The sequence below is a fragment of the Cannabis sativa genome, chromosome 3, assembly GCF_029168945.1.
Source record: "Cannabis sativa cultivar Pink pepper isolate KNU-18-1 chromosome 3, ASM2916894v1, whole genome shotgun sequence".
Classification (NCBI taxonomy): Eukaryota; Viridiplantae; Streptophyta; class Magnoliopsida; order Rosales; family Cannabaceae; genus Cannabis; species Cannabis sativa.
The window spans coordinates 5,631,069-5,645,247 of NC_083603.1; the positions used below are offsets into that span (position 1 = coordinate 5,631,069).

Genomic DNA, 14,179 nt, shown 5'->3' on the forward strand with positions numbered 1-14,179 from the left:
GCTGCCATTGTGCTAGGCCAAGTTTGGACACTTTAATTGTTAATTTTATTAAAATATAGCTATTAAATAATGAGATTTTAAAAAAATTTAATGGGCCCTAGGAAGCGCCCTAAGCACGACCCTAGTCAGCCTATAAGAGTCGGGCCTGCACGTATAATAAAATAAATTAATATTGTAAACTATTTGAATTTTAAAAAAATTTATAAGAATTATTATCTCTCCATAAAAAATAAAATACTCACATCACATATTTTGTAACTTGCACTCCTAGTTTTATATTTTTTTAATTTGATAAGAGACTCTTCAACCACTTAAATTTAATCATGCAGCAACACTCAAAACTTTTATTATTATTGTTATTGTTATTTTAATACCATGCCATACTCATTTGGGTTTATTTTTATTTTAAAGAACACAATTATTGGTTACAATTTACAAAGAAGCTTATTAACTCACGAGAGTTACCAATGATTATAAAGCAAAAAGAACTTGTAATCTCTTTCCAAGAAAACAGTGTGAAAGAAAATTAAAGCCCACTAATGGAAGCTACTAGTGCAGCCTTGAAAGATTCATCAACATCATCACTTGTGGTTGTAATGGTTCCATTCTTAGCTCAAAGCCATTTGAACCAACTCCTTCAATTTGCCAATGTCGTTTCCTCATACGACATTCCAGTCCACTACATTAGCTCAACTCTTCACATCGCTCAAGTCAAGTCTCGAGCCTCAAACCCAATTCACCAACTTACCAAAATCCATTTCCATGATTACCCACTTCAATTTTCATCATCATCTTCATTACCTATATCCCATCATGAAGACCCCTTCTTCAATTCCAAGTTCGTGGAAAACGCGATCCCTCATTTCGAAGCTTCACCAAACCTTCGCCAACCTGTTGCTGAGCTTCTCCAATCACTTTCTCAAACCACGAAACGACTTGTCGTTGTTCACGATGTTATGATGGCTTCGGTGGTTCAAGATGTCGTTCGTATCCCAAACGGAGAAGCCTACTCATTTAGTTGCGGTTCTGCTTTTATTTTCTTCGCAAGTATCTGTAATGCCTTGGGACGAAACGACATCGTTTCGATAAAGAATATGCCGTCTTGGGAATCATGTTTCCCTGCTGTGATAAAAGGTTTTGTGGATAGAGAGATTGAGGTGGTGAAATTTCAAGCTGGAGAGATTTTCAATAGTTGTAGAGCTATTGAAGGAAGTTTTCTACAAAGTCTTGTAAACGACTTTGGTTGGGAGAAGAAAAAGGTTTGGGCTGTTGGGCCTTTACACCAAACGACAATAACTAATAATAAGGACAAGTGGTTATTGGAGTGGTTGGATAAACAAGAGTCAAATAGTGTCATGTATATCTCTTTTGGAACCACAACTATATTTTCAGATGAAGAGATTAAGGAGCTTGCAATTGGGTTAGAGCTAAGTGGGGTTAAGTTTATATGGGCATTGAGAGAAGCAGATAAATTTGATGTTTCAAGTACTAATGGAGAAGGTCAAGGACCCCAACTTCCAAATGGGTTTGAGGAAAGAATGAAGGGAATGGGAATTGTGGTGAGGGAATGGGTGTCCCAAGTGGAGATTTTGAGGCACAAATCAATAGGTGGGTTTATGAGTCATTGTGGATGGAATTCTTGTATGGAGAGTATAAGTATGGGAGTGCCTTTAGCAACTTGGCCATTGCATTCAGATCAACCTTTGAATGCTCTGTTTATCACACAAGTGCTCAAAGTGGGTGTGGCTGTTTTGGAATGGGAGCAGAGAGATGAGGTTGTGAGTTCATCCATGATTAGCAGAGCTGTTAGGACATTAATGGCTTCAAATGAAGGTGGTGAGGTGAGAAAAAGGGCTGAGGAATTGGGTGGTGAAGTTAGAAAGTCTACTGAAAAAGGAGGTGCCACTCGTATGGAATGGGATTCTTTCATTGCTCATATCACTAGATAAGACTGAAAAAGTAATGAAATATCTTTTACATATAAAATTTGGATATGTAACATGATTTCTTTTTATAATGTTTTCTTTTGTTTTAATAAAAACTAAAGGAATGTTAACGTTTGACGTTAACAATTATCATTTCTGAAAGAAAAAGGAAATCTCCCCGTAACCATTTATCGTATAATATAAAAATGGTTTTGCCGAATCAAACCAACACTCGTATAAGATGAAAATCAATAAGGATTTACCGTATTAACGCACCATTTAAAATGAAAAATCTCGAATAGAAAAATGATTAAAGCAAATCAATCATCTATATACAGCGATGTGGGAAATTTACAACTAAAGTGGATATTCAAAACAATTAAAATTTAATCAACAAACAATTAGCAATGATAAGATTAATAAACTACAAACAATAATTAGAAGAAAAACAAGAATGAATATACTATTCAAACAAGAAACGATTAAAGTAATAAAATAATAAAATCAACACCAATATATATATATAATGGTTTAAGTCTTATATATTTATGTGATCTTTGGTTTTACTCTAGTTTTGGAATACTACTAAATATTCTTTATGGATTGAGCAAGAATAGAGTACACTACAATTGAGAAAGATTTTCTATTGAATTCTCTCAAAGTGTTTAACTTTTACACTCTTACCTAAGAATCTTCTTCATCTATGGAAAATTCTTCATACAAATCCCAAAACCAATCTCTCTCTTTTCTCTATACCCCTATCTCTCTACCTCTCAATCTCTCTCTTCAAAACTTGTGTGAACTAGTTATCTTCTAAAATAATAAATGTTGGTGGTATTTATAGGCTCATGATAAAGATCCTAAGTCGGTGATTGCAAGTGCTAAGTTGTTAAGTTAGTTACGACTTACAAACTTAACAAACTCCTCATAAATGTATCTCCACGTCAGCATAAGTCATTAGTGCTTCTAGATGACATGCAAGCTTCCGGACCACGGTCCAAAATGCACACTGAAAGGACTTTCCAAATAGGAATGGTGCCAGTTGGAGTTAACTATCCAATAAACCCTTCAAAGGGGGGACAACTAATCATCATGAACTCCTTTCCGGAGGAAGGCTAGCTTTCCCTGGAGACCCCTTCCGGGTGGACATGATAGACATCTGGGAACTTCCTTCTGGATGACAAATATCAATCCACGAGACTTCTCCCGGATAGACAAGTGTTGGGTTTTATGCCCTAAATAAAACTCATTTCAATATAATCAGATTTGTTTATTAATATAGATCAGAAATAACATTTAATGTTGCATGGTTCACATGATTTATTTCATGATTATATGTACATAATGTATAAATTCATCTGAAACCCTTTTCACATACTTGATCATGTTTATTGTGCCGTCAACACATTGGAAAGTAAACATGACTATGTGAATAAAGTTTCCTAGATTTATCAGACACAGGGTTTTACTGATATGATAATCTACAACAAGAGTTTACTTGTATTTGGAGAAATACTATGTTCTTTCCAGAACATTGGTTAAAGTAAAGCTCAGGTTGGATGCATGGAGTATGCATCGGAAGGGACCGATATTGAACTTTGACTTAGATTTATTAAACTTACCGTAATATCTATTCAAGTCAATATCGCCTAGTTGATCCTAGATCAAATGATCTTAATCCTGATATGATTAGGCTCAATCTTGAAAGGCTATTCGTGTTCTTTGATTTGTTAGTTAAGCCTACTTTTAGGTCAGGGTGATACGTACATTTTGGGAACACGGTAGTGCAATTGAGTGGGAGCGCTATCATAAACATGGAATCTATAGCTTCTATCTGGCGAATAGTAAGCAAAGGATGATCTCCTTCGAGCTTGACCAAACGAACATAAATGGTGGAGTACTCATTTCACATTAGCTGAAATATCATTTATACGGGGTCAAGTGTTTTAAGGAATAAATACATTGTAGGGTGTAACGGTAATTTAATCCCTTTACAGTGTAGATCATTCATATAGAGGATCGTTGATCACATTAGGATTATAACAATGGATAACTAATGATGTGTCTATATGGTGGAACATATAGAGCATTCTATATACTGAGAGTGCAATTCTAAGTTCTATGCGTGGATTCAACGAAGAATTAATAAGTTAGTGAATTTTAGTGTTAAATTCTTGATCTACTTATTGGAAGCTCGGTTATATAGACCCATGGTCCCCCCACTAGTTGAGATAATGTTGCTTGTAAGACTCATGTAATTGGTTTTGATTAATCAATTATAATTCACAAATTAGACTATGTCTATTTGTGAAATTTTCACTAAGTAAGGGCGAAATTGTAAAGAAAGAGTTAACAGGGGCATATTTGTTAATTATGATACTTTGTATGGTGCAATTAATAAATATGATAAATGACAATATTATTTAATAATTATTTATAGTTATTAAATAGTTAGAATTGGCATTTAAATGATTGAATTAGGAAATTGGCATTTTTGAGAAAATCAGATACAAAAAAAGTGGTAAAATTGCAAAATTGCAAAAATCAAGGCCCAGTCCACCTAGCCTAGGGCCTGCCACTTTTGTAGGAAATTTAAACTGATATTTTCATTATTTTAATGCCATATAATTCAAATCAAACCCTAGTGGAATGCTATAAATAGATAGTGAAGGCTTCAGGAAAATTACACACTTTTCTTCTGACTTTTTCTATTCAGAAAAACTGAGCCTTCTCTCTCCCTATCTTTAGCTGACCACTCTCTCTCTTCTTCCTTAGAATTTCGAAATCCTTAGTGATTTGAGTAGTGCCCACACACATCAAGTGATACCTCAATCATAGTGAGGAAGATCGTGAAGAAAGATCATCGAAGAAAGGAGATTCAAAGCATCAAAGATTCGAGAGAAAGAGATCCAGTTCGGATATTGATAATGCTCGCTACGAGAAAGGAATCAAGGGCTAGATATCTGAACGGAAGGAGTCATTATATTCCGCTGCACCCAATGTAAGGTTTCTTAAACTTTATATGTGTTTATTTTATCGTTTTAGAAAGTTCATATTTAGGATGTTAATAAACATACTTGTGAGTAGATCTAAGATCCTGGTAAAATAATTTCCAACAACTGGTATCAGAGCCATGGTAATTGATTTACTTACATGTAATTTGGACTTTAAAACGATTGTTTGTATGTTCTTTGGATGGTATCATGTTGTATTGAGTGTTATTTGATGATTGATTGATGATTGTGAAATTTTCGTGAAAAACAATTGTTATTTCGGTTCTGGCATTATTTTTATTGGATAGTATGGAAAAAATTAAGCAAGTTAGCCTTTTACAGAACTCAATTTGGATTTTATTTGAATTAGTTATGATTTTTTGAAGATTTGACAAAATCGGAAATTTTGTCTTGATAGTTTCACCGCGATCATGAGAACTGTCCGTACAGTTTCGAATTTTTTCAATTTTCTTCAATTTTTCATACTTTTTCATGGAATTAACTTCCAATTTTTTGTATGGTTTTGTATATATACTATTACTATTCCTAATTCAATTCTAATTATCATTTTGAATTAATTTAAATTTTTTTAATTTAATTCAAGATATTAGTGTAATTTGAATTTGAATAGAATTAGTATTTATCTTTTTGCTTAAAAATCTATCTTATTTTTAAATTTGATTATATTTTTTTTAAATTTAAGGTCAGATATTTTAAGATATTTATAATATCTTTTAAAGATATTTATAATATCTTTTAAGATATTTTAAAAATATCTTATCTTTTAAGATTTTTTAATTAAATTTTTTTTAGATATTTTGACCATATTTAAATTTAAAATAAGATATTTATAATCATGTAATTTTAAATAGATATAAGATATTTTGCTAATTTTTTAAATTTTGTTATTTTATTTATTTAAATTACATTTAAAAAAATTTGAAAAAGATATTTATTTATCTTTTCTAATTTTTTATTTAATTTTTATTTATAAAATAACATTTAAAATTTAAAAGTAGTTAGCAAATTTTTGAAATGATATTTAGGTTGGTTGAAACCTAATTTTTCAAAAATTGTAGGTTTAATTTTAAAATTTTTTTTTAAATTTCGAATTTTTTTTAAATTTTTTAAAAATTTTCGAAATTTTTTATTTTTTTTTATTTAATTAATTATTTTCGAAATTAAATATTTATTTAAAATTAAATAAATCCTACATCCAACTATCCAGCTAACCTTGTTGCAGGAGTATGTGTTTTAGCTTATGTGTAAGTTTTTAAAACCTATTATTACTTGATTGCAAATAGCCATGGTTACTTTTTGCCGCATCTAATGATCCGATGGCTCCTTGGTCAAGATAATAATTTGTAACAGGTATATTTACAATCTTCTTTCATCTGTGTATGACCTAGCAACATGATAGGACCCATCCAAAGTGTGCCTGTGTGAGCCTATGTGTTTAATTTTATTATAGATGCATATAGGTTAATGTTGCTAAATAAAATGTCATAGTCATTGATAGATTTTATTTAGGCCCATTAAGTTTTGGGCTTATTCAATTAATAACAGTTGTTCTTATTAAGGTTAAATTCCTCTCTTTTGGGCCTTGTGTGAGAGTTGGGAGCCATAGAAGTGGGTACGACATACTGAACCCAGCACCCCCTCACACAAACCACCCCAATTGTGAAGGCCCATTTGCCTGATTTGAATGACTGTACTAGGTTAATTAAACTAGTTTAACCTAATAAAATTGATTAGCAACATAATTAATTTCATTTATTTTGAAATTAATTTAAGAAAAATATAGTTTAAGGAATTTTATATTCTAAGCTAAACTATATGTATTTTCTTGTATTTAATTAAATATAGAATTATAACCATCTAGATTCTTTGTGGAACTTAATTTAAATTTTTCATTAAATATTCCTATTTAAGTTGATATTTAGTTATCTACAACTAACCAACTTAAATCTGAATATCTTTTGAATTTCAAATTTCAAAATTAAGTTGAGGAATTTTAGGCATTGGTTATTAAGATTCTTTAGATATTTTTTAAGTTAATATCTTTTCGAATATTAACTTAAAATGGAATATTTTCAAATTAAGTGGTTACAACTTAATTTTTGATATTTAATTAAATTTAAATTTGAAAATATTTAAGTTCTAGATTTTTTCTAATACAACTTAAAATAGATATTTTTTCAAATTTTGTGGAAAAGATACTTAGTCAAATAAGATATTTTCTAGATAGTTATTTCTAGACTACTTATTATTTCTAATATTAAATAGGAAAATATTATACATTGTGAAATTAATTATTTAAATAATTAATTTTGGTACAATTTATTTTAAGTATATTTTTTCCTAGTATTAAACTAGAGATTAATAATTAAGCCTTCTCTACACTTAATTATTTATTTCTTGAATTTAATACATTTAATTAATTTGAAAATTAAATATCTAAGTTGATTTTTATCATCTACTTAAATATTTCTTTTTCATGACATTTAATTAAATAGAAAATTATTTTTAGTTGAAATTTAATTTTTCAACTAAATTTAAATAATTTTCAAAATATATTTTTTCTTTATTTTATTAATCAATTTTCGAAATTGCATTTCTTAAATGCTAGAATTTCGAATTTTATCTTGAAAAATAGATTAAGTTGTAAATTAATTATTTTAATTAATTCTTGGATCAACTTAAATCAATGATTTTTTCATTTATTGATTAATTTAAAATAAATTGAATTAAAGTATATTATTAGAAATTGAATTAATTAGTCAAAGGAAAATCTAGATAGGTGATATTTTTGCTTGAAGTATTTTTCTAGTGTATTTAATTAAATAGAAAATTAATATTTAAGTTGATTTTCATCATCATACTTAAATATTTGAAATTTTTCTTATATATTTAATTAAATAGGAAAATTATATTTTTTGTTGTAAATTAATTTTATTAATTAATTTTGGCCCAACATTAAATTAGAATAACTTTTCCAGGATTAATTTTTTTTATTTTAAAGTGCATTTTTGAAAATTGTATTCTTTAATACTTTAATTTTTCGAAATGCAATATATATTTATAGAAAATTAAATTTGAGTTGTAAATTAATTTATATTAATTTTGTAACAACTTAAATTGAATATTTTTCTAAATATTTATTGGAAATTATTACTAAGATGGAAGAAATACATGTTATTTTTATATCCATCTAAGTAAAATTTATAAATATTAAATTAAAATTTATATTTAGAATTTTTCATTCTAAATTGGAAATTTTAAATAAATATATATTTAAAATAAATAGATTAAATAAAGAAAATACAACTCACTTTAAATAATGAGCTTGATTATTATTAAGATATTCGATCTCCATTGTTGGTCTTACAAAAGTTAAATGTTTTCAATATAACCTCGAGACGCTAGACTTCGTCCCCCTATGGATGGTTATTCGTTGAACGCATTTAACACCGTAAGATTTCATTTGATAAGTGTTTTGTAAGTTTTCGTCTCTATTAGACTCTCCCCTACGGTGACTACTTAGAGATAAACTTATGAAACATGAAACAATGGTGGAAGCTCATAAAATGAGAATAACCTTGACTCTCGCCTACCGGGACAACGTTGGATTCTTATTTTGATCGAATAAAAGGTTGCTAGAATGGTTTATATTTTAGATGAGCTGACAACTCTATTCAATAAATGATGCTTTGACTCTCGCCTACGGGACCTTTGTATCAGTTTGTTGAAAACCTTGGAAATTATTTAGGATTGTATGTTTTAGTATTTTCACTAGTCATTCCTACTTGCTATATGCTTATAATTTCTGAATTGTGTATGAATTTATATTGAACCATGTTATTTTCTGTTATTAAGTTGTAGTTTAATTTCGAATCTTCATTGTTGGTCTAACTTGGCTTGTTTATCTAATGAGATAAATCCCTAGTGGATTTTCACCATTAGACATACATAATAGTGTTAGATTTCGAAAGATAAATATTGTACATGCGACATCTAGCTGTTCATCAATTGATGACACCTTAGACTAGTATTTTTACGATATGAAACAAGAAGATTATATAAATAAGATTACTTTGACTTTCGCTAATCGAAGCATCGTTGGATTCTTATTTTAAACGAAATTATCCTAATTCCTCTTAGCTTATTCATTTCGAATTAGCTTTCAAAACATATCATTGGATGAATGGTCTATAAATCATTTCATGTCATTTTATATGACGCATATGATTATAATCCCGAAATTCTATTCCCAATTGATATAAATCCTCAATCTTAGAAATCTCCTACTTGTATGGGCAAATCTGACTTAGAGTTTGTATTAGTAGTGTTTGGTCCAAGATAGAATTACTCATTATATTTGGTATAAATTTAAGTCTTTGACTTTAATTTTAGATTCCAAATAGAAATTTTCTTAAATTTCTAATTCCAGAATACAATACAGTTACACTTTCTCAAGTGTTTAATATCCATCTTTTATTAATGGATTAAAACTGTATGGAATGTGAGTTAGGTATTCTGTGACCAGGATCCACTTGAAGTATTCTAAAAACTCTTTGATGTAACTAAACCTATATCATCCAAAGACACTACCACATTTTTTTTTAATCTATGGCATTTGTATCTTGTTCATAGTGGTTTTGACAAGATCAATCTCTGCAAAGAGTTAATATGCCTATATCCACTGAAAGTAGTTCATCTCATTCGCAGATGGATGTACATTCAGGGGTGGATATGAGTTTTTCGTTGTATTCTTAAAACGATAACTCTAGATTATACCTTATGCAAAGAAATTTGAAATGTTTGAAAAATTTCATCAATTTCTAGCAATGGTTAAACACCATTAAGGTATGTGGTTAAAGATCTTGCGGGCGATAGGGGTGGAGAAATAGTTAGTAGATATGCAGTTCAAAGATCATTACATTGATTTTTGAATTATATCCAAACTTACCTCCCCAGAAATTTCGAGTTGCATGTTGATGATTAGTCACTAGTCGTTGCCTAATTCCTTCTATGGTAATACAATTTCAGAATGATGTAATGGTTGTATACTTAATGTAAATCATTACTAGATTCATGGATGACCTAATCAAAATCTTAAGAAAAGCTAGAACCATTAACCATGGTTTGTTAGCTATTCTAAGTGATTAGGGGTGGACCATCCCATTGTCAATAGATAAGAAAGTTTTTGTTCAAACAAATACTACTTTTCTAAGATAATGACTAAGTCTGAAAACAAGTAGCAAATAAAGGAGATATTTAATTCTTGATTCCAAAAGTGTTCTATCATCTTATATAACATATGATGATCCCACTTGCCTCTCGTTGTCTTGTCACAACCGAAGAGATCAATACCATTTAGTTTTCTTAGACATAATTCACGGTGCCTTGTCGTAGTGGGAGAGTTTCTAGGAACTCACCTTCTTATGACTTGGGAGACACTAGTGATTAAAATCCATTGTGAGTTTAAACAAGTAATGGATTGTCAAGATAAGAAACTAAGAAGAAAGCCAATAGAACTATGGTTTAATCCATTCACATGGAGTAACCTAAAGTTTTCTATTACAAGGACATAAAAGGAAATTTTAGTTAATAAGTCTATTCTATGGACTTAACAAACTTCCTGTTCCTAGCATTATAGGTTTGAGTTTATCTAAACCTATGGCTTATGGTATACCTGGTAATTACTTACTCTAATGCAAGCAACTTACTTTAGTAAAATGCTGAAGCATTTTCTTTCTAATGGCAATCTATAGAAGCTTCACAACTTCTTAGGTATAGATTTTATTTATCTAAGGAAAAGTCTTAACTATTCCGTAAAAGATAAAGCCATGAAAGAATTTCTTATATCAACAAAGTGAGAGGTCTTAGATATGCTTTTGTATGCCTTAGACCGGACATCTGTGTTGAGTGGGAGTAATGAGTAGGTATCGCATTAATCCAGGAGAAGAACATTGGAAGACAATCAAGTAAATTTTAAGATTAAGAAGAGGAACTATATGTTAGTCTATAAGGGTGTGTTTACAACTCTTAGACTACACCATATCAGATTTCGAAATTTGCCTATGTGCTAGTAAATCTTTACGATAAGATGGTGGTTACTCGGGGGTGGAATAGTGATTTTGGAGAAGTGTAAAAACCTATCCGAATTCTCTAAGTCTACCGAGAGAGAGACCGAATGTTAAAGGCTGCGGGAAAGTTACTTATTCAGTCTAAGGAAAGTTCTATACATCTTTGGCACCATTCCAAACTGCCTTAAACTACTAGTGTTAATTTCCTGATTAACCAAAAGTAGTTGCCAAAGGTATAGAATCTAGTATCCCAAGAGAGTAGACATATAGAGAGGAATTTCACATTATCAATGATTTTGTGATTAAGGAAGAGTAATAGTGGAGAAAAGGTTGTGGTTAATTCAACCTTTCAGATCCTATTACGAGGAGTTTACTACTACTACACTTGATTTGCATATCAAGGTGTTGAGATTATTTGAAACGCACTTTTTGTTTTATATTAGTGCAAGTGGGAGTTTGTTGGGTTTTATGCCCTAAATAAAACTCATTTAATGTTGCATGGTTCACATGATTTATTTCATGATTATATGTACATAATGTATAAATTCATCTGAAACCCTTTTCACATACTTGATCATGTTTATTGTGCCGTCAACACATTGGAAAGTAAACATGACTATGTGAATAAAGTTTCCTAGATTTATCGGACACGGGGTTTTTCTTGATATGATAATCTACAACAAGAGTTTACTTGTATTTGGAGAAATACTATGTTCTTTCCGTAACATTGGTTAAAGTAAAGCTCGGGTTGGATGCATGGAGTATGCATCGGAAGGGACCGATATTGAACTTTGACTTAGATTTATTAAACTTACCGTAATATCTATTCAAGTCAATATCGCCTAGTTGATCCTAGATCAAATGATCTTAATCCAGATATGATTAGGCTCAATCTTGAAAGGCTATTCGTGTTCTTTGATTTGTTAGTTAAGCCTACTTTTAGGTCAGGGTGATACGTACATTTTGGGAACACGGTAGTGCAATTGAGTGGGAGCGCTATCATAAACATGGAATCTATAGCTTCTATGCGGCGAATAGTAAGCAAAGGATGATCTCCTTCGAGCTTGACCAAACGAACATAAATGGTGGAGTACTCATTTCACATTAGCTGAAATATCATTTATACGGGGTCAAGTGTTTTAAGGAATAAATACATTGTAGGGTGTAACGGTAATTTAATCCCTTTACAGTGTAGATCATTCATATAGAGGATCATTGATCACATTAGGATTATAACAATGGATAACTAATGATGTGTCTATATGGTGGAACATATAGAGCATTCTATATACTGAGAGTGCAATTCTAAGTTCTATGCGTGGATTCAACGAAGAATTAATAAGTTAGTGAATTTTAGTGTTAAATTCTTGATCTACTTATTGGAAGCTCGGTTATATAGACCCATGGTCCCCCCACTAGTTGAGATAATGTTGCTTGTAAGACTCATGTAATTGGTTTTGATTAATCAATTATAATTCACAAATTAGACTATGTCTATTTGTGAAATTTTCACTAAGTAAGGGCGAAATTGTAAAGAAAGAGTTAACAGGGGCATATTTGTTAATTATGATACTTTGTATGGTGCAATTAATAAATATGATAAATGACAATATTATTTAATAATTATTTATAGTTATTAAATAGTTAGAATTGGCATTTAAATGATTGAATTAGGAAATTGGCATTTTTGAGAAAATCAGATACAAAAAAAGTGGTAAAATTGCAAAATTGCAAAAATCAAGGCCCAGTCCACCTAGCCTAGGGCCTGCCACTTTTGTAGGAAATTTAAACTGATATTTTCATTATTTTAATGCCATATAATTCAAATCAAACCCTAGTGGAATGCTATAAATAGATAGTGAAGGCTTCAGGAAAATTACACACTTTTCTTCTGACTTTTTCTATTCAGAAAAACTGAGCCTTCTCTCTCCCTATCTTTAGCTGACCACTCTCTCTCTTCTTCCTTAGAATTTCGAAATCCTTAGTGATTTGAGTAGTGCCCACACACATCAAGTGATACCTCAATCATAGTGAGGAAGATCGTGAAGAAAGATCATCAGCAAAGGAGATTCAGCATCAAAGATTCAGAGAAAGAGATCCAGGTTCAGATATTGATAATGCTCTGCTACAGAAAGGAATCAAGGGCTAGATATCTGAACGGAAGGAGTCATTATATTCCGCTGCACCCAATGTAAGGTTTCTTAAACTTTATATGTGTTTATTTTATCGTTTTAGAAAGTTCATATTTAGGATGTTAATAAACATACTTGTGAGTAGATCTAAGATCCTGGTAAAATAATTTCCAACAACAAGTTAGGCTTCTGGGAATGCCCTTCGATCAGACATATATATAACTTTCTATAACTAGAACTACTTTTGGAGATCTTTTCATTTGGAGCAACTATACCACAAATTCTACCTAGTTTCTTCAAATTAAAAATATTGAGGGTGATAAAGTGATAGGGGTGGGCAACATCCAATCCAATCCAATTCAATTGAATTGAACCGATCCAATCCAATCCAATTACAATTGGATTGGATTGGATGCTAAAAGTTAGATTCTAATTAGATTGGATCGGTTATTGAATGTCAATTTTAAAATTCAATTAAAAACCGATCCAATCCAATTACATTTATATATGTTAAAAAATTATTTATATAATAAAAAATATTGATAAATATAATATACATTAATTATATTTTTATTAGATTTTCTTGTTGCGTTGAATTTGTAACACTTAGTTGTTTTGTGTATTTATTTTCATGATATTATGTTCTATTTTATTACTTAGAAATATTATTTTAATTATTTGAAACTTTTAGTTACATTACACTTGTAACGATGGTACGTTTATAGAGTATTAAATTTAAAAAGATTGATACTTAGTTTTTACATATTTTTAAATTAATATTAAAATTTAGGTGTGTAATTGGATATCCAATTAAACAAAGAACCGATCCAATCCAATTAGTTATTAGATTGGATTGGATGATTATTTTTTAAATCCAATTACTGATTGGATTGGATTGGATGAGGAAAAAAATGTTGGATTAGATCGGTTCGGATTTCCTTTGCTAAATGAAGAAAGAATGTAGCCATCATGGTTGGTGTTCTAGAAATCTTAGTATACTAACTTGTGAGATTAATCAAGTCCAAGCAATGCTTGAAGTT

At 30.2% G+C, this 14,179-nt stretch overlaps 1 protein-coding gene across 1 annotated transcript; it reads left to right on the forward strand.

The window, feature by feature from the left end:
* The first annotated feature begins 539 nt into the window (after nt 1-539).
* Nucleotides 540-1,949, forward strand: LOC115711451 (zeatin O-glucosyltransferase-like). Its single transcript, XM_061112304.1, has one exon. The coding sequence runs from the start codon at nt 540-542 to the stop codon at nt 1,947-1,949; it is 1,410 nt and encodes a 469-aa protein (XP_060968287.1).
* The last annotated feature ends 12,230 nt before the right edge of the window (nt 1,950-14,179 follow it).

What these genes read in the sequence shown, in the direction of transcription:
- LOC115711451 (XM_061112304.1), top strand. Translation starts at nt 540, where the DNA reads ATGGAAGCTACTAGTGCAGCCTTGAAAGATTCATCAACATCATCACTT.